Consider the following 22,701-nt stretch of genomic DNA (forward strand, 5'->3'; position numbering starts at 1 on the left):
ATGTCTTTTTCACTACAATATTGTTAGTGTCAAACCTTATATATAAAAGTGAGTTATGCTATACCGAGCGGCTTATATTACGAATATTTTCTTACATTAACAAACATACCTGAATATAATTAAAACTTAACAGATACTCTCCAGGATGTAAGATATAGCAGTCACTGAATATTGAAACTGTTCACAAGAGGTAAATTGAAAATTATTTAGATTTAACTAGAGTTAAAAATTCACATATTTTGAATGTAAAAATCTTTTTATCAGTAGATCTGATTCTACTTTCTACCGTTCTCGAATTTTATGGCACCTTTTTGAACGTTTCAAGGAATTCAACTTTGAATTTTGCATGTTATCCAAGCCATTCCAGGATGCTGGGAATAAGTTACATAACCTTAATCACAGTGCACGTGAACATATCAATTGTTCCAGGAATGTGGTCCTCGTTACCGTGCACAAGTGTTGAATGGTACATTCTAGAGTATGGGATGAAATAAAATTGGAAAGCTGGTAGATAAAAATCAGGTAACCTATTGAAGGCACCCAATTACAGATATTTAATAACACCCTATTACAAATATTAATAAAGAATAGTTCATACAGGAATTAGTTCCTGCATTGTTTAGAGTGTACACAAACCTCTGTTTTCTAACACGTCTGTGACTCACGAAATATTAATAACACGATTGCAAACAAACCATGGAATGGGTGGGACTTGAACCCATGACAACTGAGTCCTTAAACTCAGTAGCCGGTGAGCGGCTGACTCACAGGCTTGTGACATAACAAACTAAACATATCAGTTGTGCAACAAATAAACTGGAAAGCAGAAATAACCGTAGTGTTTGCACATGGTATATACAAACAGTATATATTAAGTGTGTGAAATTTAAGCTGGAAAACATTTGCATACGATGCATATATAAACAGCACTTACCAAGTATAAGATATAAGCAGAAAAGCAGGAGCAGTGACAGCAACTTGCAACCAACGCCAGTCCCTGATGAAGACAGCCAACACTCCAGTCATAGCTTCACCAAGTGCAAATGATATATAAATCATAATTCCACAAAATGTGCGCCATTTACTGCCAATAAACTCTACAGCTGGAAAATAGGGAAATAAAAAAAAATAATTACAAGTATTAATGATTATTATTATAATCAAGGGGGTAGCGTAGGATTTTACAGCCCCTGCGGGCGGGATGTGGAAGGTATTCAGGCTAAATTCAGGGAACTGGAGCACAGATTCAATTCCCTTGATCAAGAGCCCGTCATCAGCGTCAAGGAACCTTCCTTGAGAGGTCAACGGATCATGTGATATTTTGCATTAATATGTAGTAAGTAATCAAAAGGTTTTTACATCTTGTAAATTGTACCACTGTAAATAATTTTGTATGTTTTAAAAAAGTATTTTACCGTAGGTACAAAGTATTGCAAAAACAAAATCCTTATATTATAATATATTTAGAACATAAGAACATAAGAACATAAGAAAGAAGGAACACTGCCACAGGCCTACTGACCCAAGCGGAGCAGGCCCATGTTTCCCCCCCGGATTAGACCAATGACCCACACCCCGGATTATCCCAATGACCCACCCAGCCTGGTCATCTCCACGCAAGGATGGAGTACTGCACCAGACCCAGCAGCACAAGCTAGTCAGGTCAACTCACACCCACCCACACCCACTCATGTATTTATCTAACCTATTTTTAAAATTACACAACGTTTTAGCCTCAATAACTGTACTCGGGAGTTTGTTCCACTCATCCACAACTCTATTACAAACCAGAGCTTTCCTATATCATTCCTGAATCTGAATTTTTCCAACTTGAAACCATTTCTGCGAGTCCTGTCATGGCTGGAAATTTTCAGCACGCTATTTATATCCCCTTTATTTATTCCTGTTTTTCATTTATACACCTCGATCATATCATCCCTAATTCTACGCCTTTCGAGAGAGTGCAGATTTAGGAACCTCAGTCTATCCTCATAGGGAAGATTTCTGATACATGGGATCATCTTTGTCATCCTCCTCTGTACGTTTTCCAGAGCATTTATATCCATTCTGCAATAAGAGACCAGAACTGAGCAGCATAGTCTAAATGAGGCCTAACCAAGGATATAAAGAGTTGAACAACCTGAGAACTTCTATTATTTATACTTCTAGATATGAAGCCAAGAATTCTGTTAGCTTTATTGTGAACACTGATGCACCGTTGTCTTGGTTTTAGGTTACTTCTAACCAGAACTCCTAAATCCTTTTCGCAATCAGTAGTATTAAGATCTACATTATTTAGTTATATGTGGCATGGTTATTTAACTGTCCAACATTTAAAACTTTGCATTTGTCAATATTAAACTACATCTGCCACTTCTCCGGCCATTGCGTCAGTCTAATCAAATCATCCTGGAGTGCTCTAATGTCCTCATTAGAATGAATTGGACGGCCTATTTTGGTGTCATCAGCAAATTTGCTTATGTCGCTATTTATTCCCTCATCTATGTCGTTTATGTAAATTGTGAACAACAGCGGGCCCAACACTGACCCCTGAGGAACACCGCCTGTGACGTGCCCCCATTTTGATTTCTCCCCATTTATGCAAACTCTCTGCTGTCTATTTGTCAACCATGCCTCTACCCAGGAAAAAATTTCTCCTCCTATTCCGTGTGCCCTAAGTTTCCTCAATAGCCTCTGGTGTGGAACTCTATCGAAAGCCTTACTGAAGTCCATATATACAATATCATATTCATTACCATGATCTACCTCCTCAAACACCTAAGTGAAAAAAGTTAGTAAATTCGTAAGACAGGAACGCCCCTTTGTAAAACCGTGTTGAGATTCATTTATCAATCTGTGCTTGTCAAGATGGCTACGAATTGCTTCTGCAATTATTGATTCCATAAATTTTCCCACTATGGAGGTAAGGCTTATTGGTCTTTAGTTCGAAGCCAAGGACCTGTCACCTGCCTTGTAAATAGGTATTACATTTGCCAGTTTTCACTTAACAGGCACTATGGCAGTTTGTAGTGACATGTTAAAAAGATAAGCCAAAGGTATGCGAAGTTCCTATTTACATTCCTTTAACACCCTCACAAACAGTTCATCAGGACCTGGGGATTTGTTAGGTTTTAGTTTCTCTATTTGTCTGAGGACCATGTCACTAGTTACCGCAATCTTACATAGTTTATTATCATCCTGTTCTACATAATCTATTATTTCAGGAATATCGCTAATATTTTCCTGGGTGAAAACTGAGAGGAAGTAGGTATTTAGAATTTCACACATATTCTTGTCACTGTCAGTGATCTGACCAGAGTTACTCTTAAGTGGGCCAATCTTGTCCCTAATCTTACTTCTTTATACCTGAAAGAACCCTTTTGGGTTAGTCTTTGAATCCCTTGCGACCTTAGCTTCATAATCTCTTTTTGCTTTTCTTATTCCTTTTTTTATTTCTCTCTTTAATTGAATATATTGGTTTCTTAACTGCTCATCCCCTCTTTTGATACGCCTATATATGCCTCTCTTTTGACCAATGAGATGTTTTAATCTATTGTTCATCCATTTGGGATCATTTTTGTTAGATCTAATTTCCCTACTCGGAACAAAAGTTGTCTGGGCAGCTAGTACTATGCTCTGAAAAACATCGTATTGGCAAACTAGATCACCTACCTGACCCATAGTCATGACATCCCAATTTAGCCCACCCAAGTAATTTTTCAGTCCCATGAAGTCGGCCAAGCGAAAATCTGGGACAGAGATTTGATTACAGTTATCTGGGTAATTCTATGATATATCACTTTCCCCAAGCTCACCATTAACCTCAAGATTATTAATTAGTGAATCTTTGTTGGCAAGAACCAAGTCAAGCAGATTGTTTCCTCTAGTTGGTTCTGTCACAAACTGTTCTAAAAAGCAATCCTGAACCGTATCAAGAAAGTCACTAGACTCAAGATTTCCTGTCATATTGTTCCAATCAATTTGTCTAAAGTTAAAATCTCCCATTATCACAACATTTTCATATCTAGATACCGTATGAATTTCGTCCCATAACAGCGTACTGCCCTCCCTATCAAGGTTTGGGGGCCTATAAATCACACCCACAATTAATTTGTCACGTCCCTCAAGAAACTGTAGCCAAACAGATTCTGTGTTCGATGTTTCTAATCTTATATCATGTCTAAGATAACAATTTAAATTTTCTCTTACATACATCGCCACACCACCACCATTCCTGTTAACCCTATCAGTGTGGAATAGTTTATAACCCTGTATGTTGCATCTTTCAGGTTGAACAAGGTCTCCGTTATACCAATAATATCTATATTACCTACACTTGCAAGTAATTTTAGCCCATCTATCTTATTTCTTAGACTCCTACTATTTGTATAGTAAACCTTAAGGGAGCTAGTCACTCGTTGCCCTCTACTATTTCTCTTTGTTTGTTGATCAATTGATTTGCCATTACTAGCAACTTTATTTTGAATATTGTCTTTTAAACATATCCCTGAGGTATCCCGGTAATAACTGCTTTTTTAACCCTAATGCTGCAGCCTGATTGTTTCCCACAAACACCCATACCTCTATAATCTATCAGTTTAAATTCCTAGACAAGTCATCAATTGCCCTCTCAATTGAATTGGCTAATGCAACCACTCCATCCCCAGAGAGATGAACCCCATCCCTTGCATACATATCACGTTTGCCAAAGAATAGGTCCTAGTTATCATTGAATGGGATTGCAAGTTCCTTGCAGTACCTGTCTAGCCAGTAATTTATACCAATTGCCCTAGACATCCATTCATTGCCCACTCCCTTTCTAGGCAAGATGCTACATATGACTGGGATCCCTCCCTTAGACCTAACTACTTCTATGGCTGACCTGTACTTATCCAGCAGCTCCTCTCTCCTGCCCTTCCCAATGTCATTACCCCAGCACTAAGACTGATAATGGGCTTGTTCCCATTACCTGCCATAATATTATCCAACCTGCTGACTATGTCACCAACACCAACTCCAGGAAGACACACTCTCTGTCTGATCTTTCTGTCTGTTACAAAATGCACGGTCCATATATCTTACCTGAGAATCGCCTACTATTAAAATATTCTTACCTTGATTAGCAGGGGAATCAGTGGTACCTTCAACCTCACTAACCACTGAAGTACACTCATCTTGGAGAACAGAGAATCGATTTCCTACCTTCACATTTTCTCTATTAACTATCCTCATTTTCGTTCTTCCTGAACTGTTAACCACTTGCAACTTAAAGTGGCTGCCACTATCACTGCTGGCGACCATTCCTAGAGAATTTTTTTTTTTTTTTTAAACACATCTGTCATTTCCCACCAAGGCAGGGTAACCCAAAAATAAAGAAAAGACTCCCTCCCCATTCACCACTTTCACCATCACTCATTCATAATCACTGTCTTTGCAGAGGTGCCCAGGTACAACAGCTAAATCCTTCTCACACTCGCTCCCAAACTCATCTATGAGAAGTTTCAGCTTCCTATTTTCCTCCTGAAGAAGTAGAATCTCCTTCAACACTTGAACCTGAGATTCAAAAGCACTACAACAAGCCATGGTGCTTGGTAACGGCCCACTGAGTACCATTCATTTTTTTTTCAATTCAAAGAAATCCAAGTATAAACAGAGATACACACCGAGAGGAGAATAGCCTGAGCTTGCTACCACCTGCAGCTCACAAGACTGCAATCCCCACGAGCATCTTTGGGGCGGGGCTGATGGCAGACCAGAGGCCTAGCTTCTCCCTACGAGCCCCGTGAGGGCGGACACTGTGGCTAGGCCTGGGGATAGTTGATCCCATACATGAGGGGGTACTTGTACCTCCTCCCAGGGAGCCAAGGCTGGGTCACCACTCTTAGAAAAGACCCGGGCCGGGAGAGTACCGGCGAATAAAAAAAAAAAAAATACACCGAGAGGTGAATATCTCTAGTTATATACCAAGATATACACCGAGACATGAATATCTCTGTTTACACACCAAGATATACACCGAGATGTGAATATCTCTGTTTATACACCAAGATATACACCGAGACATGAATATCTCTGTTTATAAACCAAGATATACACCGAGACGTGAATATCTCTGTTTATACACCAAGATATACACCGAGATGTGAATATCTCTGTTTATACACCAAGATATACACCGAGACATGAATATCTCTGTTTATAAACCAAGATATACACCGAGACGTGAATATCTCTGTTTATACTTGCTGAAAATTTATTTAATTTTCGTTTATAAGGAATGAAATACTTGTTGGATGATGGAAAACATGTGATATGCAGCCTTAATGACCCCTAATGTAGTCGATTGTTTTAACTTCCCATTACCAAACGATTTAGTTATGAACTTTCATTTATCTTGTGTATGAAACAAAAAATGTAATTCATATAGTTTATATAACATATTATATTCATCACAGACTGCACTGTTATCTACAAAGAACAAGCACGTGACTATAGTTATAAATGTAGTGATATAAATGTAGTTAGACAGCAACACCCAGGGAGGTACTACCGTCCTGTGGTAGTAGGTTGGTAGACAGCAACACCCAGGGAGGTACTACCGTCTTGTGGTAGTAGGTTGGTAGACAGCAACACCCAGGGAGGTACTACCGTCTTGTGGTAGTAGGTAGGTAGACAGCAACACCCAGGGAGGTACTTCCGTCCTATGGCAGTAGGTTGGTAGACAGTAACACCCAGGGAGGTACTTCCGTCCTTTGGTAGTAGGTTGGTAGACAGAAACATCCAGGGAGGTACTACCGTCCTATGGCAGTAGGTTGGTAGACAGCAACACCTGGGGAGGTACTACCGTCTTGTGGTAGTAGGTTGGTAGACAGCAACACCCAGGGAGGTACTTCCGTCCTTTGGTAGTAGGTTGGTAGACAGAAACATCCAGGGAGGTACTACCGTCCTATGGCAGTAGGTTGGTAGACAGCAACACCTGGGGAGGTACTACCGTCTTGTGGTAGTAGGTTGGTAGACAGCAACACCCAGGGAGGTACTTCCCTCCTTTGGTAGTAGGTTGGTAGACAGCAACATCCAGGGAGGTACTACCGTCCTGTGGTAGTAGGTTGGTAGACAGCAACACCTGGGGAGGTACTACCGTCTTGTGGTAGTAGGTTGGTAGACAGCAACACCCAGGGAGGTACTTCCGTCCTTTGGTAGTAGGTTGGTAGACAGCAACATCCAGGGAGGTACTACCGTCCTGTGGTAGTATGTTGGTAGACAGCAACACCTGGGGAGGTACTACCGTCTTGTGGTAGTAGGTTGGTAGACAGCAACACCCAGGGAGGTACTTCCGTCCTTTGGTAGTAGGTTGGTAGACAGCAACATCCAGGGAGGTACTACCGTCCTGTGGTAGTAGGTTGGTAGACAGCAACACCTGGGGAGGTACTACCGTCTTGTGGTAGTAGGTTGGTAGACAGCAACACCAAGGGAGGTACTTCCGTCCTGTGGTAGTAGGTTGGTAGACAGCAACAACCAGGGAGGTACTACAGTCCTGAGGTAGTAGGTTGGTAGACAGCAACACCCAGGGAGGTACTTCCGTCCTGTGGTAGTAGGTTGGTAGACAGCAACACCCAGGGAGGTACTACCGTCTTGTGGTAGTAGGTTGGTAGACAGCAACACCAAGGGAGGTACTTCTGTCCTGTGGTAGTAGGTTGGTAGACAGCAACAACCAGGGAGGTACTACAGTCCTGAGGTAGTTGGTTGGTAGACAGCAACACTTAGGGAGGTACTACCGTTCTGTGGTAGTAGGTTGGTAGACAGCAACACTTAGATAGGTACTACCGTCCTGTGGTAGTAGGTTGGTAGACAGCAACACTTAGAGAGGTACTACCGTTCTGTGGTAGTTGGTTGGTAGACAGCAACACAAAGGGAGGTACTACCATCCTGTGGTAGTTGGTTGGTAAAGAGCAACACCAACGGGGGTGCTACTGTCCTGTGGTAGTATGCTGGTAGACAGCAACACCCAGGGAGGTACTACCGTCCCGTGGTAGGTTGGAAGACAGCAACACCTAGGGAGATACTACCGTCCTGTGGTATTAGGCTGGTAGACAGCAACACCCAGGGAGGTACTACCGTCCTGTAGTAATAGGTTGGTAGACAGCAACACCCAGGGAGGTGCTACCGTCCTGTGGTAGTAGGTTGGTAGACAGCAACACCTAGGGAGGTACTACCGTCCCGTGGCAGGTTGGTAGACAGCAACACCTAGGTAGATACTACCGTCCTGTGGTATTAGGCTGGTAGACAGCAACACCCAGGGAGGTGCTACCGTCCTGTGGTAGGTTGGTAGACAGCAACACCTAGGGAGGTACTACCGTCCCGTGGTAGGTTGGTAGACAGCAACACCTAGGGAGATACTACCGTCCTGTGCTAGTAGGTTGGTAGACAGCAACACACAGGGAGGTACTACCGTCCCGTGGTAGGTTGGTAGACAGCAACACCTAGGGAGATACTACCGTCCTGTGGTATTAGGCTGGTAGACAGCAACACCCAGGGAGGTTCTACCGTCCTGTGGTAGTAGGCTGGTAGACAGCAACACCCAGGGTGGTACTACCGTCCTGTGGTAGTAGGTTGGTAGACAGCAACACTCAGGGAGGTACAACCGTCCTGTGGTTGTAGGTTGGTAGACAGCAACACCTAGTGAGGTACTACCGTCCTGTGGTATTATGCTGGTAGACAGCAACACCCATGGAGGTGCTACTGTCCTGTGGTAGGTTGGTAGACAGCAACACCTAGGGAGGTACTACCGTCCTGTGGTAGTAGGCTGGTAGACAGCAACACCTATGGAGGTGCTACTGTCCTGTGGTAGGTTGGTAGACAGCAACACCTAGGGAGGTACTACCGTCCTGTGGTAGTAGGTTGGTAGACAGCAACACCTAGGGAGGTACTACCGTCCTGTGGTAGTAGGTTGGTAGACTGCAACACAAAGGGAGGTACTACCGTCCTGTGGTAGCAGGTTGGTAGACAGCAACACCAAGGGTGGTACAACCGTCCTGTGGTTGTAGGTTGGTAGACAGCAACACCTAGTGAGGTACTACCGTCCTGTGGTATTATGCTGGTAGACAGCAACACCCATGGAGGTGCTACTGTCCTGTGGTAGGTTGGTAGACAGCAACACCTAGGGAGGTACTACCGTCCTGTGGTAGTAGGCTGGTAGACAGCAACACCTATGGAGGTGCTACTGTCCTGTGGTAGGTTGGTAGACAGCAACACCTAGGGAGGTACTACCGTCCGGTGGTAGTAAGTTGGTAGACAGCAACACCTAGGGAGGTACTACCCTCCTGTGGTAGTAGGTTGGTAGATAGGAACACCAAGGGAGGTACTACCATCCTGTGGTAGTAGGCTGGTAGACAGCAACACCAAGGGAGGTACTACCGTCCTGTAGTAGTAGTTTGGTACACAGCAACACCCAGGGAGGTAATACCGTCCTGTGGTAGTAGGTTGGTAGACAGCAACACCCAGGGAGGTACTACCGTCCTGTGTTAGTTGGTTGGTAGAGAGCAACACCCAGGGAGGTACTTCCGTCCTGTGGTAGTAGGTTGGTAGACAGCAACACCCAGGGAGGTACTACCGTCCTGTGTTAGTTGGTTGGTAGAGAGCAACACCCAGGGAGGCACTGACACTGGAGGATAGGAGAGATAGGGGGGACATGATAACGACATACAAAATACTGAGAGGAATTGACAAGGTGGACAAAGACAGGATGTTCCAGAGATTGGACACAGTAACAAGGGGACACAGTTGGAAGCTGAAGACACAGATGAATCACAGGGATGTTAGGAAGTATTTCTTCAGCCACAGAGTAGTCAGTAAGTGGAATAGTTTGGGAAGCGATGTAGTGGAGGCAGGATCCATACATAGCTTTAAGCAGAGGTATGATAAAGCTCACGGCTCAGGGAGAGTGACCTAGTAGCGATCAGTGAAGAGGCGGGTCCAGGAGCTCGGACTCGACCCCCGCAACCTCAACTAGGTGAGTACAACTAGGTGAGTACCGTCTTGTGGTAGTAGGTTGGCAGATAGGAACACCAAGGGAGGTACTACCGTCCTGTGGTAGTAGGTTGGTAGACAGCAACACCCAGGGAGGTACTACCGTCCTGTGGTAGTAGGCTGGTAGACAGCAACACCCATGGAGGTGCTACTGTCCTGTGGTAGGTTGGTAGACAGCAACACCTAGGGAGGTACTACCGTCCTGTGGTAGTAGGTTGGTAGACAGCAACACCTAGGGAGGTACTACCGTCCTGTGGTAGTAGGTTGGTAGACCGCAACACCCAGGGAGGTACTACCGTCCTGTGGTAGTAGGCTGGTAGACAGCAACACCCAGGGAGGTACTACCGTCCTGTGGTAGTAGGCTGGTAGACAGCAACACCCAGGGAGGTACTACAGTCCTGTGGTAGTAGGCTGGTAGACAGCAACACCCAGGGAGGCACTACCGTCTTGTGGTAGTAGGTTGGTAGACAGCAACACCCAGGGAGGTACTACCGTCCTGTGGTAGTAGGTTGGTAGACAGCAACATCCAGGGAGGCACTACCGTCTTGTGGTAGTAGGTTGGTAGACAGCAATACCCAGGGAGGTACTACCGTCCTTTGGTAGTTGGTTGATAGAGAGCAACACTCAGGGAGGTACTACCGTCTCGTGGTAGTAGGTTGGTAGACAGCAACACCCAGGGAGGTACTACCGTCCTGTGGTAGTAGGTTGGTAGACAACAACACCCAGGGAGGTACTACCGTCCTTTGGTAGTTGGTTGATAGAGAGCAACACCCAGGGAGGTACTACCGTCTTGTGGTAGTAGGTTGGTAGACAGCAACACCCAGGGAGGTACTACCGTCCTGTGGTAGTAGGTTGGTAGACAGCAACACCCAGGGAGGCACTACCGACCTGTGGTAGTAGGTTGGTAGACAACAACACCCAGGGAGGTACTACCGTCCTGTAGTAGTTGGTTGGTAGAGAGGAACACTCAGGGAGGTACTACCGTCGTGTGGTAGTAGGTTGGTAGACAGCAACACCCAGGGAGGTACTACCGTCCTGTGGTAGTAGGTTGGTAGATAGCAACACCCAGGGAGGTACTACCGTCCTGTGGTAGTAGGCTGGTAGAGAGGAACACCCAGGGAGGAACTACTGTCCTGTGGTAGCAGGCTGGTAGACAGCAACACCCAGGGAGGAACTACCGTCTTGTGGTAGTTCGTTGGTAGAGAGCAACACCCAGGGAGGTACTACCGTCTTGTTGTAGTAGGATGATAGACAGCAACACCCAGGGAGGTACTACCGTCCTGTGGTAGTAGGTTGGTAGATAGCAACCACCATGGGAGGTTCTCCCGTCTTGTCGTAGTAGGTTGGTAGACAACAACCACCCAGAGAGGAACTACTGCCCTGTGGTAGTAGGCTGGTAGATAGCAACCTCCCAGGGAGGTACTATCGTCATGTGGTAGAAGATTGGTAGACAGCAACCACCCAGGGATGTGCTATCCTCATGTGGTAGTAGGTTGGTAGACAGTAACCACCCACGGAAGTACTACTGTCCTGCCAAGTGAGTGTGACACAGAAACCTGTAATTGTTTTGCATGATGGTAGGATTGCTGGGTCTTTATCCTGTGTCATAAACACGCGGGATAACAGGTATATCTTGCCAATTCTATTTTCACTTATGTCACACTACAAAAGTATGCACATGCATATATATACATACACACATCTAAGTTTTTCTTCTTATTCATAATAACTCTTGTTCTTCTTTATTTCCTCAGTTCACTTAAGTGAAAAGAATCTTTCTTCCATAAGCCATGTGTGTCGCATGAGGCGACAAAAATGCCGGTAACAATGGGCTAGTAACCCCATCTCCTGTAGAAAATACTAAAATAGAGAAGATGTAAAACTTTATAAAACTCAGATGCTTGAAAATGCGTGGATGTAGTGCGGATGATAAGAACGAGATGAATGGAAATGTTATGAACGAAAAGAAGTTGGATCTCCTACCTCTAAGCAAAACAAAGCTGAAGGGGGTAGGGGAGTTTCAGTGGGGAGAAATAAACGGGATTAAGTCAGGAGTATCTGAGAGAGTTAGAGCCAAGGAAGGAGTAGCAATAATGTTGAAGGATCAGGTATGGAGAGAGAACAGGGAATATAAATATATAAATTTAAGGATTATGTGGATTAAAAAAGGGTTGGGTGCGAGAAGTGTATCATAGCAAGTGTGTATGAACCTGGAGAAGATAGGAGTGTAGACGAGAGAGATTTTGCGAGATGTTAAGCGAGTGTGTAGGAACTTTTGAACCAAGTGAGAGAGTAATTGTGGTAGGGGGCCTTAATGCGAAAGTAGGAGAAACTTTTAGAGAGCGTGTGGTAGGTAAGTTTGGGGTGCCAGGTGTAACTGATAATGGGAGCCCTTTGATTGAACTTTGTGCAGAAAGAAAAAGACGATAAATAAGCATACAAGATATGAGGAGGAGGAAGTTAGGGTAAGATATAAACTACATTGGAGGACAGATGGGCTAGTGAGAGTATAGGAATGGGGTCGATGATGTACAGTGTAGGTTTAAGAATGTAGTGTTAGAATGTTCAGCAGAAGTTTGTGGTTACAGGAAAGTGGGTGCGGGAGGGAAGAAGAGCGATTGGCGGAATGATGAAGTAAAGAGAGTAGTAAGAGAGAAAAAGTTAGGATATGAGAGGAGGTTGAGAGTGTGGTAAAGTAATGTAAAAAGAGAGCAAATGAGAGAGAGGGTGAGATGTTATAACCAAAATTTTGTTGAAAATAAAAAAAAAGTTTTGGAGTGAGATTAATAAGTTGAGAAAGCCTAGGGAACATATGAATTTCATAGTTCAAAATAGTAGAGCTCTATTAAATGGAGAGTAAGAGGTACCGGAAAGATGGAGGGAATAATTTAAGGAATTGTTAAATGTTGATGAAGATAGGGAAGCTGTGATTTCATGTATAGGGCAAGGAGGAATAAGATCTTGTAGGAGTGAGGAAGAGCCAGTTGTGAGTATGATGAAGTTCGTGAGGCAGTGGATAGAATAAAAGGGGGTAAGGCAGCTGGGATTGATGACATAAAGACATAGGTGTTAAAAGCAGGTGGGGATATAGTTTAGTAGTGTTTGGTGCTTTTATTTGATAAATGTCTTGAAGAGGGTAAGGTACCTAGGGATTAACAAATAACAAAAAAAGGCACAATACCGTGACTGGAACGATACACAAATAACCCGAACATAGAAGAAAGGAGCTTACGACGACGTTTCGGTCCAAGTCGGACCCAAACGTCGTCGTAAGCTCCTCTCTTCTATGTGCGAGTTATTTGTATACCTAGGGATTGGCAGAGATCATGCATAGTTCTTTTATATAAAGGCAAAGGGGACAAAATAATGCAGAATTTATAGGGGAATAAGTCTGTTGAGTATACCTGGTAATGTGAATGGTAGAGTTATTGTTGACAGAATTAAGAATAAGACGGAGAGCAGAATAACAGATGAACAAAGAGGCTTTGGGAAAGGTACGGGGTGTGTAGACCAAGTGTTTACAGTGAAACATATAGGTGAACAGCGTTTAGATAAGGGTAAAGAGGTTTTTGTGGTATTTATGGATTTGGAAAAGGCATATGACAGGGTGGATAGGGGACAATGTGGCAAATGTTGTAGGTGTATGGTATAGGAGGTAGGTTATTGAAAGCAGTCAAATGTTTTACGAGGATATTGGGACTCAGGTTAGAGTATGTAGGGAAGAGGGAGATTTTTTTCCCATTAAAAGTAGGCCTTAGACATGGATGTGTGTTGTCAACATGGTTGTTCAAAGTACTTATAGATATGGTTGTAAGAAGAGTGAATGCTCTGGTGCTGGCATGAGGTGTCTAATTCAAAGTGAGAGTTGTCACAGTTGCTCTTTGCTGATGGCACTATGCTTTTGGAAGATTCTGATGAGAAGTTGCAAAGGTTGGTGGATGAGTTCAGAGTAGTATGTAAAAGAAGAAAATTGAAAGTGAATATAGAAAAGAGTACGGTGATGAAGATAAAAAAAATTAGGTAACGACATATTGGATATAAGATTGGAGAGAGAGAGAGAGAGAGTTTGGAAGAGGTGAATGTATTCAGATATTTTGGAGTGGATGTGTCAGCAGAGGGGTCTTCGAAAGATGACGTGAATCATAGAATTGACGAGGGTAAGAAGATGAGTGGTGCATTAAGGAGTCTGTGGAGACAAAGAACTTTGCCCAAGTGAGCAAAGAGGGGAATGAATGAGAGTATATTTATACCAACTCTCTTGTATGGGTGTGAAGCATGGGTGGTGAATGTTGCTGGACGTAGTAGAGATGTCGTATCAAAGGGCAATGTGTGGTGTGACTATAATGCAGAGAATTTGAAGTTTGGAAATTAGGAGGAGGTGCAGAATTACCAAAACTATTATCCAGAGGGCTGTGGAGGGGTTGTTGAGGTGGTTCGGACATGTAGAAAGGGTGGAACGAAATAGAATGACTTCGAGAGTGTATAAATCTGTAGTAGAGGGAAGATGGGGTAGGGGTAGGCTTTGGTATAGTTAGAGGGGGGTAAATGACGTTTTGTGTGCAAGGGAGTCACCGCAAGAGAGAAGAAGATGTTACCCTCCACCCGGAGGGCCCAAGAAAGAAGACAGAAGAAAGAAGATGAACGACACCCCCAACCCGGGGGCCACCGCCGGGTCACCATCTGGAGAAGACCCGGGCCGGAAGTACCGGCAATCCCTAATGAATGTGCAAAGGGCTTGGACTTCAAGAAAGCATGCATGAGGGTGTTAGATAGGAGTGAATGGAGATTAATATTTTTTAGGACTTGACGTGTTGTTGGAGTGTGAGCAAGGTAACATTTATGAAGGGATTCAGGGAAACCGGCAGGCCAGACTTGAGTCCTGGAGATGGAAAGTACAGTTCCTGCACTGTGCTTCCCATCTCTAGGTCTCTGAAGAAGGGGTGTTAATGAGGTTAATGTTGCAAGTAAGCCTTTGGTAAGACAGTGATGGAGTGAATGTTTGTGAAAGTTTTTCTTTTTAGCAGCACCCTGCCTTGATGGGAAGCGGACGATGTGTTACTAAAAAATAGAGTATATATACTGTATGAGGGTGCATTTCTTTGATTACAGGTGAATAAATTGCTTAATTTTCTGTTATATATAACACTGCATTTAACAGATAATTTATGTTTGCGTTATATCAATGGTCAACATTTTTTGAAAAGTTGTATGCTTCTAAGATTAATAATAATAATAATAATAATAATAATAATAATAATAATAATAATAATAATAATAATAATAATAATGTCTTTATTTACTACAAGTACATGTACAAGGTATACAGACCATATCTGAGATCAATGACATTCTACTGTATAGAAAACTCTTGTTATGCTGAGTATTTCGGGCAAATTAGGTCGGTGTCCCAGGATGGGATCCACACCAGTCGACTAACACCAGGGTACCCATTTTACTGTTGGGGAATAGATAACAGGTATAAAGAAACACGCACAATGTTTCTACCCTGGCTAGGAAACGAACCCAGGCCCTCGCCGTGCGAAGTGAGAGTTTTAGCCAACAAGCCACCAGAGCCCTCTTAAGTATTTTCATGCCCTGAATCCAAATATCACATTGAAAAATGCTTTTTTGCTGTAGGTTTAAAGATACGAGATCTGTAGTATTTCATTATTTTATTATAACGTACAATATGTGTCAGTATGTTTTAAATTCTAATCCGTACCTACTCTCTGCCTTTTTTCTTGATGCTTATAGTGGGCTGAAGAATCATCTCTTGCCAATGTCCAGCAAGAGTCTGCGAGCATTCTTGTGAACCAATTGCCGTGGTACCATTTTTCTATGGTTGAAATATCTTCGTGAAACCTTTCACCATATTCATCACTGCCCCGCAGTTCGCTGGAAAACAATCTAATTATTTTTTTGTAATAACACATTAGTAGTGATGATTTCTACAGTATGGCTCCTATGGCTGAGTGGCTCCTCCTGAAAAGGCCTTCTACAGAGTGGCTCCCTTTCCTGAGTGGACTCCCAGGACCCCCACCCACGACCCCCACCCACGACCCCCACCCACGACCCCCACCCACGACCCCCACCCACGACCCCCACCCACGACCCCCACCCATGACCCCCACCCACGACCCCCACCCATGGCCCACCCTCGACCACCTCACCCTCGACCATCTTGACCTCACCCTCAATCACCCACCCACAACCCCACCCTCGACCACCTCACCCTCGACCACCTTGACTTCACCCTCGACCACCTAACCCTCAACCCCCCACCCACGCCCTCCCGTCCATGCACCCGCCCGCCATGCCCTCGCGCCCGTGTTATTGCTATTCTCACTGCTGAACAGCGGTTTAGTGCCGATGAAGGTAGCATAGGTAGCAATGATATGGCCGTGGACTAGTTTGGCTTTAATTAGGTAGGAGTGAGTACTCAACGGGCAGTGTGAGGGAGTGACCGCAAGCCAGTCCGTGGAGGGGGAGCACTTGTGTCTGTCAAGTCGGTCGGCCTAGGAGTGAGAGCAGCTGTCCAGCTTTTCCTAGATACAGGTTCGGTGGTTAACATTGTCCACTCCACTTTTTTCCGAGACATTGGCCTTCACGCGGCCATGTTGACAGAGCCATCTGCCATTCAGACCTTGAGAGGAGTCTCAGGTAATCCGCTGATGGTTCGTGGTCGTACAACATTAGAATTTGCGATCCAGGGTCACAAGCTGTCCACAAAATTCTTAGTCATAGATGGTATTGTTTTCCATGGTGACCTGCTCATAGGGTTCAGAACCATGGCAGACCTTAGGATCCGCTTAGATCCATCTGAGTGGAAGGCAGAATTCAACGGAGTGGATGTGCCCTTCTGGGGCGTGCGCTTAGGATCCACTATGTGCTACTCTGTCTCAGAGTATGCACAGTGCCTAGAATCGTTGGAAACCGGTGGTTTCCATAGCACATTCTCCCCGGGGTTGGTCTCTTGTCCTGATCGACCTCGTAGTAGAGCTCGTTGCCCGTCACCTCCTGGCCATCAGCGCTTAGTTACCAGTGAAACCCAGTCTGGGGACGCCCAGTCTAACCTTCACTCTAACTCTGACGCTGTTGTAGAGAACAGCAGTTGTCAAGCCGCAGTATTCCTGTCGGCAGGCGACTGTCTGACTCGTGTCATGGCATCAGCGAGCAGAGTTACTGCTTGTACAAAGTATGACGTCACTTTGTCAGCTAACTCGCTCACTCCTGTTACGGTGTATGTGAGCAGAGCTTTTGAAGGAGACCATGTGCTGGTTGACAACGACACGTGCCGAGTCAAGGGCCTCTCCCTTGAACCATCCTTGCACACAGTGCAACGTGGTAAGTTGCAAGTCCCTGTTGTCAACATGCATAGTCGAGAATTTCCCCTGCGGAAGAATACCTCACTTGTCGACCTTGTCAGATTCCCTCTCCCGGTGAGAGTGGAGGGTGAAGCCCCAGCTGACTTCCTTGTGAGTGTAGTTCTCCCAGGCGAGTCTGCTGCTGACTCTTCCAACACCCGGCCAGTGCAGGAAGATGATCTAGCTTTGACAGACTATCCTGAAGAGGTCCTAAAACTTCTCCAGGTTCTCAATCGTGCACGTTCTGCAGTCGCACTAGATGGTGAGTCAATGGGTTTGACCTCACTGATCTCTCACCGTATTCCACTTGACTAAGGTACTAAACTCATTTACATACCTGCGTATCGCCTGCCACATGCGCAAAGAGTCTTCGCTGAAGAACTCATTACACGGATGCTCCGTGATGGAGTTATTGAGGAGTCCACTTCCCCCCCCCCATGGAATGCTCCCCTTATTCTGGTCCCCAAGAAGGAAGGAACCTGGCGCCCTGTGATCGATTACAGGAAACTGAATGCATGTACGATCCCGGACCGCTTTCCATTGCCAGTTCTGAACGACCTGTTGCAGAACATCGGCGATAATAAGGTCTTTTCAACTCTTGATCTTCTTCAAGGGTTCTGGCAGATCCCCCTCGATGATGAGAGCAGAGAGTTGACAGCTTTCTCTACGCCAACTGGGCATTACCAGTTCAGGAGGATGCCTTTCGGCTTGCGCGGAAGCCCAATCACATTTAGTCGTTTGATGACGACAATTTTCCGTACCCTCCTAGGTGGCATGCTCATGGTCTACCTGGATGATCTCATAGTCATGTCGCAAGATGTCCCGTCACATCTTGAGAAACTTGACAGGGTATTGGACAGGCTAGCTCAGGCAAACCTTAAGGTAAAGCTCTCCAAATGTCATTTCCTCCGGAAGGAAATAAAATTTCTGGGTCACGTAGTGACTCAGAATGGCATAAAGACGGACGAGTCTAAAATCTCGGCCGTGCAGAAATTCCCATGGCATCAGTAAAGTCTTTGGCGGCTTGCTCAAACCGGCAAATGCAAGCCAGGGGGCTTTCGTGCCGGTATTGACATTCGGCCAAGACGCTGGTAACGATATCAATGTAATGGCGTTGGCGACTATGCCGAAAATAACGCCTAAATTCCTCCTTAAGTTCGTCCCAAGATTGAATCTTACAAACGCGATTGAGCTGCACAAAGGCACCTATATCATCCTGGGTGAGATCCACTGCTGCAACAGCAGCACGAATGTACTGTGTATCCGTGGGACTATCAAATAGAGCCTGAACAGTCGTTTTGACTGACTGCAGCCATGGCTCTAAACTATTTGAACGACCGTCAAAAATAAGGGTCGGGTATGGACGATGAGCCGGCCCACTGGTGGTCGAGGCTTGAGCCACAAGTTGACCAACTGTCACGGGGGCTTCGATGCCCTGCCGCGTGTTCACGCTGGCTGAGGCACCATTGCTAGCACCAGCAGAATCTGGACTAACGGCATGGCCACTGCGTGTCTTAGTCATGACGTCAATTGTTCAAATGCAAGCAGGTCACGAAGAGGGTAAACAGGTCAGAGCAAGAAATGGTATGCACTGGCTACAATTCAACACAGAGTCAGAGAGAACACAGCACCACGGTACTAGGTAAACTGCTTAGTGATGGAAATAATTTGAGCAAAACAACAACAAAAAAAAGAAATAGTGGTACACTCTGAAACACAAAATAAGAGATGTATGCAAGTGAATGAACTACAGGGAAGTGCACAAAATGAAGCTAAGGGTGGTCAATAATTTCACCAGGAGTCTGGCAACAAAATTTATGAAAAGGAGTTGAACTGTAAACACTGGTAGCAAAAATTGCACAAAAATTAAAATAAATTAGGTACTACACAACACTAAACTGTGCTGCAAGCACAGTTTAAAAATATTGCAGGTGCTAGCAGTTGCAAATTAGAATGAAAAAAAAAAGTAATTCACTTGCACAAAGGGAAGTTGACACAGCAAAGATATCAGAGAATGGAATTGTGCCAAAACTCACAGAAAAAAAAATACACTGTATCAAAGAATGCTATATTGCACACAAAATAAAATTAATAAAAATGCAAATTATTAAATTCAAGAATAGGGCAAAGGTTAACTGGTGTTAGCAGGGTGTATACTGATGTTAGCAGGGTGTACACTGGTGTTAGCAGGGTGTACACTGGCAAAACAAAAATTTCACAATCTCAAGGTCAAAATTAATGAACTTCACAAGTAATTTTGGTAATTAATGGTAAATAAGCAGGTTCTCAAAAATACACTCAATGACTTGGGTATACAAAATAGCAAAATGTAATGCACATAGGTGAATATTCACCTATGTGGGAATATTCACCTATGGGGAAACAGGAGAAAAGTGTAATGGGCTAGGCACAGATTGTTTCACTGCAGGTAGAATAAACTAATACTTAAGTACTTGAAGATTACATTTATTAAAAGAAAGAAAAATTAACAAACAAAACAGTGCAGGGGTGTGAACAATCTGTGACTAACTTGCAGGTGCAACTAACAAAATTAACAGTACACAGGAATTACTTGCAACTGTATGTGAGAGGTAAATTGTATAAATGGTTAACACTGAACAATTTAAATCAAGAACTGAAGTGCAAGAAGCAGAATAAAATACTGGAATTTAAAAATGTAGGAGTGCAAAATAAATGTACAAAATTTAAGAAGCTGTAGGTAAGTGGCAAAATGTGCACTGATGACAAACTGAACAATTTACTGAAGTATGGCTTCAGTAACTGTAACTGTATTGGTGCAGGACAGTTAAATAATGTCACAAAATATTAGGAAATGCTAGGTAAGTCACTGTTTACTTAACTTTGAGTGCAGGAGATGGACGAAAATACGGGTGCTGCAGGTCCTGAAACTTTCACTGATGCTCTAGTAACACTACACGCCTCGTAGCATTTGTATACTGCTATGGGGCTTCAATGTCGTAGGAAAAATTATCAGAATGGACTTGGGAAGAACAGGAAGACCGGGGCTACTCTGTGGAGGTATAAGATATGAGAGAGACGTGGCTAACTCAGCGTGATCCACAGCTGTGAGTGGTTTGTTTACACTGGCAAGCGTGTCTGGGCGCGCTGACTGACTGCGGCTTCAGCACACGGAGAACAAAACATTTACTGCACTACTCGAACGTGCTAAAAACAAGCTTAAGTGAAACTTTGAACTGGGACGAGTAAGTTTTACTGTAACAAATCACTGGGGAAAACAGAACTGGTGATGAACTGGGAATGTAACAGCAAGGGAAAGAAAAAAAAATAAACTGGGCAACACAAAAAAAACTGCACTGGCTGGAGATACGTAGACGCTGAGTAGTTGTAGACACAATGATGAGTCACGAGCTACTGTAGACGCTGAACTGAGCTGGCTTAGGGGCTAAGCCAACTGGGTTCCCACGTGATTAAGCCAGGTAGAACTTCTTGGAGGAAACTGGGAAGAACACAACACACATGGACGGCGAGATGGACGTCGTTGCGTAGCAGAGAAGGCTGTAGAGGAGGCTGGTGTGTTTACACGCTGATTAGGGTATAAACCAACCCCAGAGCTGCCTCGTGGTCACGCGTGGAGCCACACGAAGCCAACACACTAAACGACCTCACCTCTACTTCTTGTAGCTGAGAAGGGCATAGGGACGCTGTAGGAGGCAGGAGAATGGTGCTGGAGAGTGTTGAAGGGCTGTAGAGAGGGTGATGAGGTGAACACGTGACTGCTAAGGCTGGAGATGACGCCATGACGCCTATGTCCAGATTTTGTGGGAAAAATCTAGGACGAAGATCTATCTCAGGTCCCGTCAAGACGCTGGGAGTAACAGATAACTCTTTAGGCCAGCAGGTGCATTGGATGACGACGGATGATGTTGACTGGCGTCGACCGATGGTGTTGACTGGCATCCACCCCTCCACCCTGAGTAGGCTCACGATGCCGTTGACTCCACTGTCACCACTGTTATTGCTATTCTCACTGCTGAACAGCGGTTTAGTGCAGATGAAGGTAGCATAGGTAGCAATGATACGGCCGTGGACTAGTTTGGCTTTAATTGGGTAGGAGTGAGTACACAACGGGCAGTGTGAGGGAGTGACCGCAAGCCAGTCCGTGGAGGGGGAGCACTTGTGTCTGTCAAGTCGGTCGGCCTAGGAGTGAGAGCGGCTGGGCTGAGCCTCCCACTGACCTGGGTGAGCCTACAGAGGGCAGCACCTAAATGCCGCGAAATATGAACTAGTCAGAGCAGACGGCTAGGCTGTGTGTTCTGACAGTACAGGCTGTCTACACCCGCCCACACCTTCTGCAGCGCCTTCTGCAGCATCGTCCGGATCGCCCCCGGTCCCCGAATTTTTTCCGATTTTTTTCGAATTTTTTTTGAATTTCATTTTCTTATGATCTCCATCTCCTCGGATCAAGTTTTTTGGATTCCCCCCTATGGGGTTTCGAATTTTCTTGTATACTCCACGGATCAAGTTTTTCTCGATATCAATAATACAAAGATTTTTCCCCCACTTCCACCCCCATCCCAAAATTTCTGCTCCAGCTCCTTGGATCAAGTTTTTTCTCGATATCGAAGACTCCATCTCCTTGGATCAAGTTTTTTTGGAATCCCCCCTCTAGGTGTAAGCATTCAAAATGGACTCCCACTTGCATCCCAAATTCCCTGCTCCAACTCCTCGGATCAAGTTTTTTGGATTTCCCCCTATGGGGTTTCGAAATTCTTATGATCTCCTCGGATCAAGTTTTTTCTCGATAACAATAATACAAAGACTCCATCTCCTTGGATCAAGTTTTTCTCGATAATACAAAGACTCCATCTCCTTGGATCAAGTTTTTGGATTCTCCCCTCTGGGGGTAAGGATTCAAATGAACTCCTCCTATGAGGCATGGTACTTTCTCTTACTACAGGTCTAAACAAGTGTGACGTCACCCCACCTGTGTTTACTCGGCGGTCAGTGACGTCACTTGATGACCACACACACAGACCGACAGGCTGAATCTTGTCGAGCAGACAATAAAATGCAGGATAGCACTATTTATTATACAACCAATGCATTTCATATACATCCAACAAAAAAAAATCATTGAAAAAAAGGTACAATTCATTGACTAAAATCAACATATTTTTCTCTTGAAGAAATTCTGGATCTTCTTCGTCCTCACCACCTCAATATTACACATTTCATATACAACATAGGGAAAACATTTTTCACTCTTAACCCAGGATAACCCAAATAATTCCACATTTTTTCGTTAATACCCACAACAATCCACAATTTC

General features: G+C 44.4%; 1 protein-coding gene across 1 annotated transcript in view; it reads right to left on the reverse strand.

Annotated features, from left to right (window-relative positions):
- The window catches only part of LOC128687055 (organic cation transporter protein-like), a 227,022-nt gene that overhangs the window by 134,719 nt on the left and 69,602 nt on the right, over positions 1–22,701 (reverse strand). Inside the window, exon 4 of the mRNA XM_070090122.1 lies at positions 935–1,103. Within this exon, the coding sequence (XP_069946223.1) occupies positions 935–1,103 (169 nt within the window). The remainder of the gene's footprint in view (positions 1–934; positions 1,104–22,701) is intronic.

This window comes from Cherax quadricarinatus, chromosome 30, assembly GCF_038502225.1.
Source record: "Cherax quadricarinatus isolate ZL_2023a chromosome 30, ASM3850222v1, whole genome shotgun sequence".
Classification (NCBI taxonomy): domain Eukaryota; kingdom Metazoa; phylum Arthropoda; class Malacostraca; order Decapoda; family Parastacidae; genus Cherax; species Cherax quadricarinatus.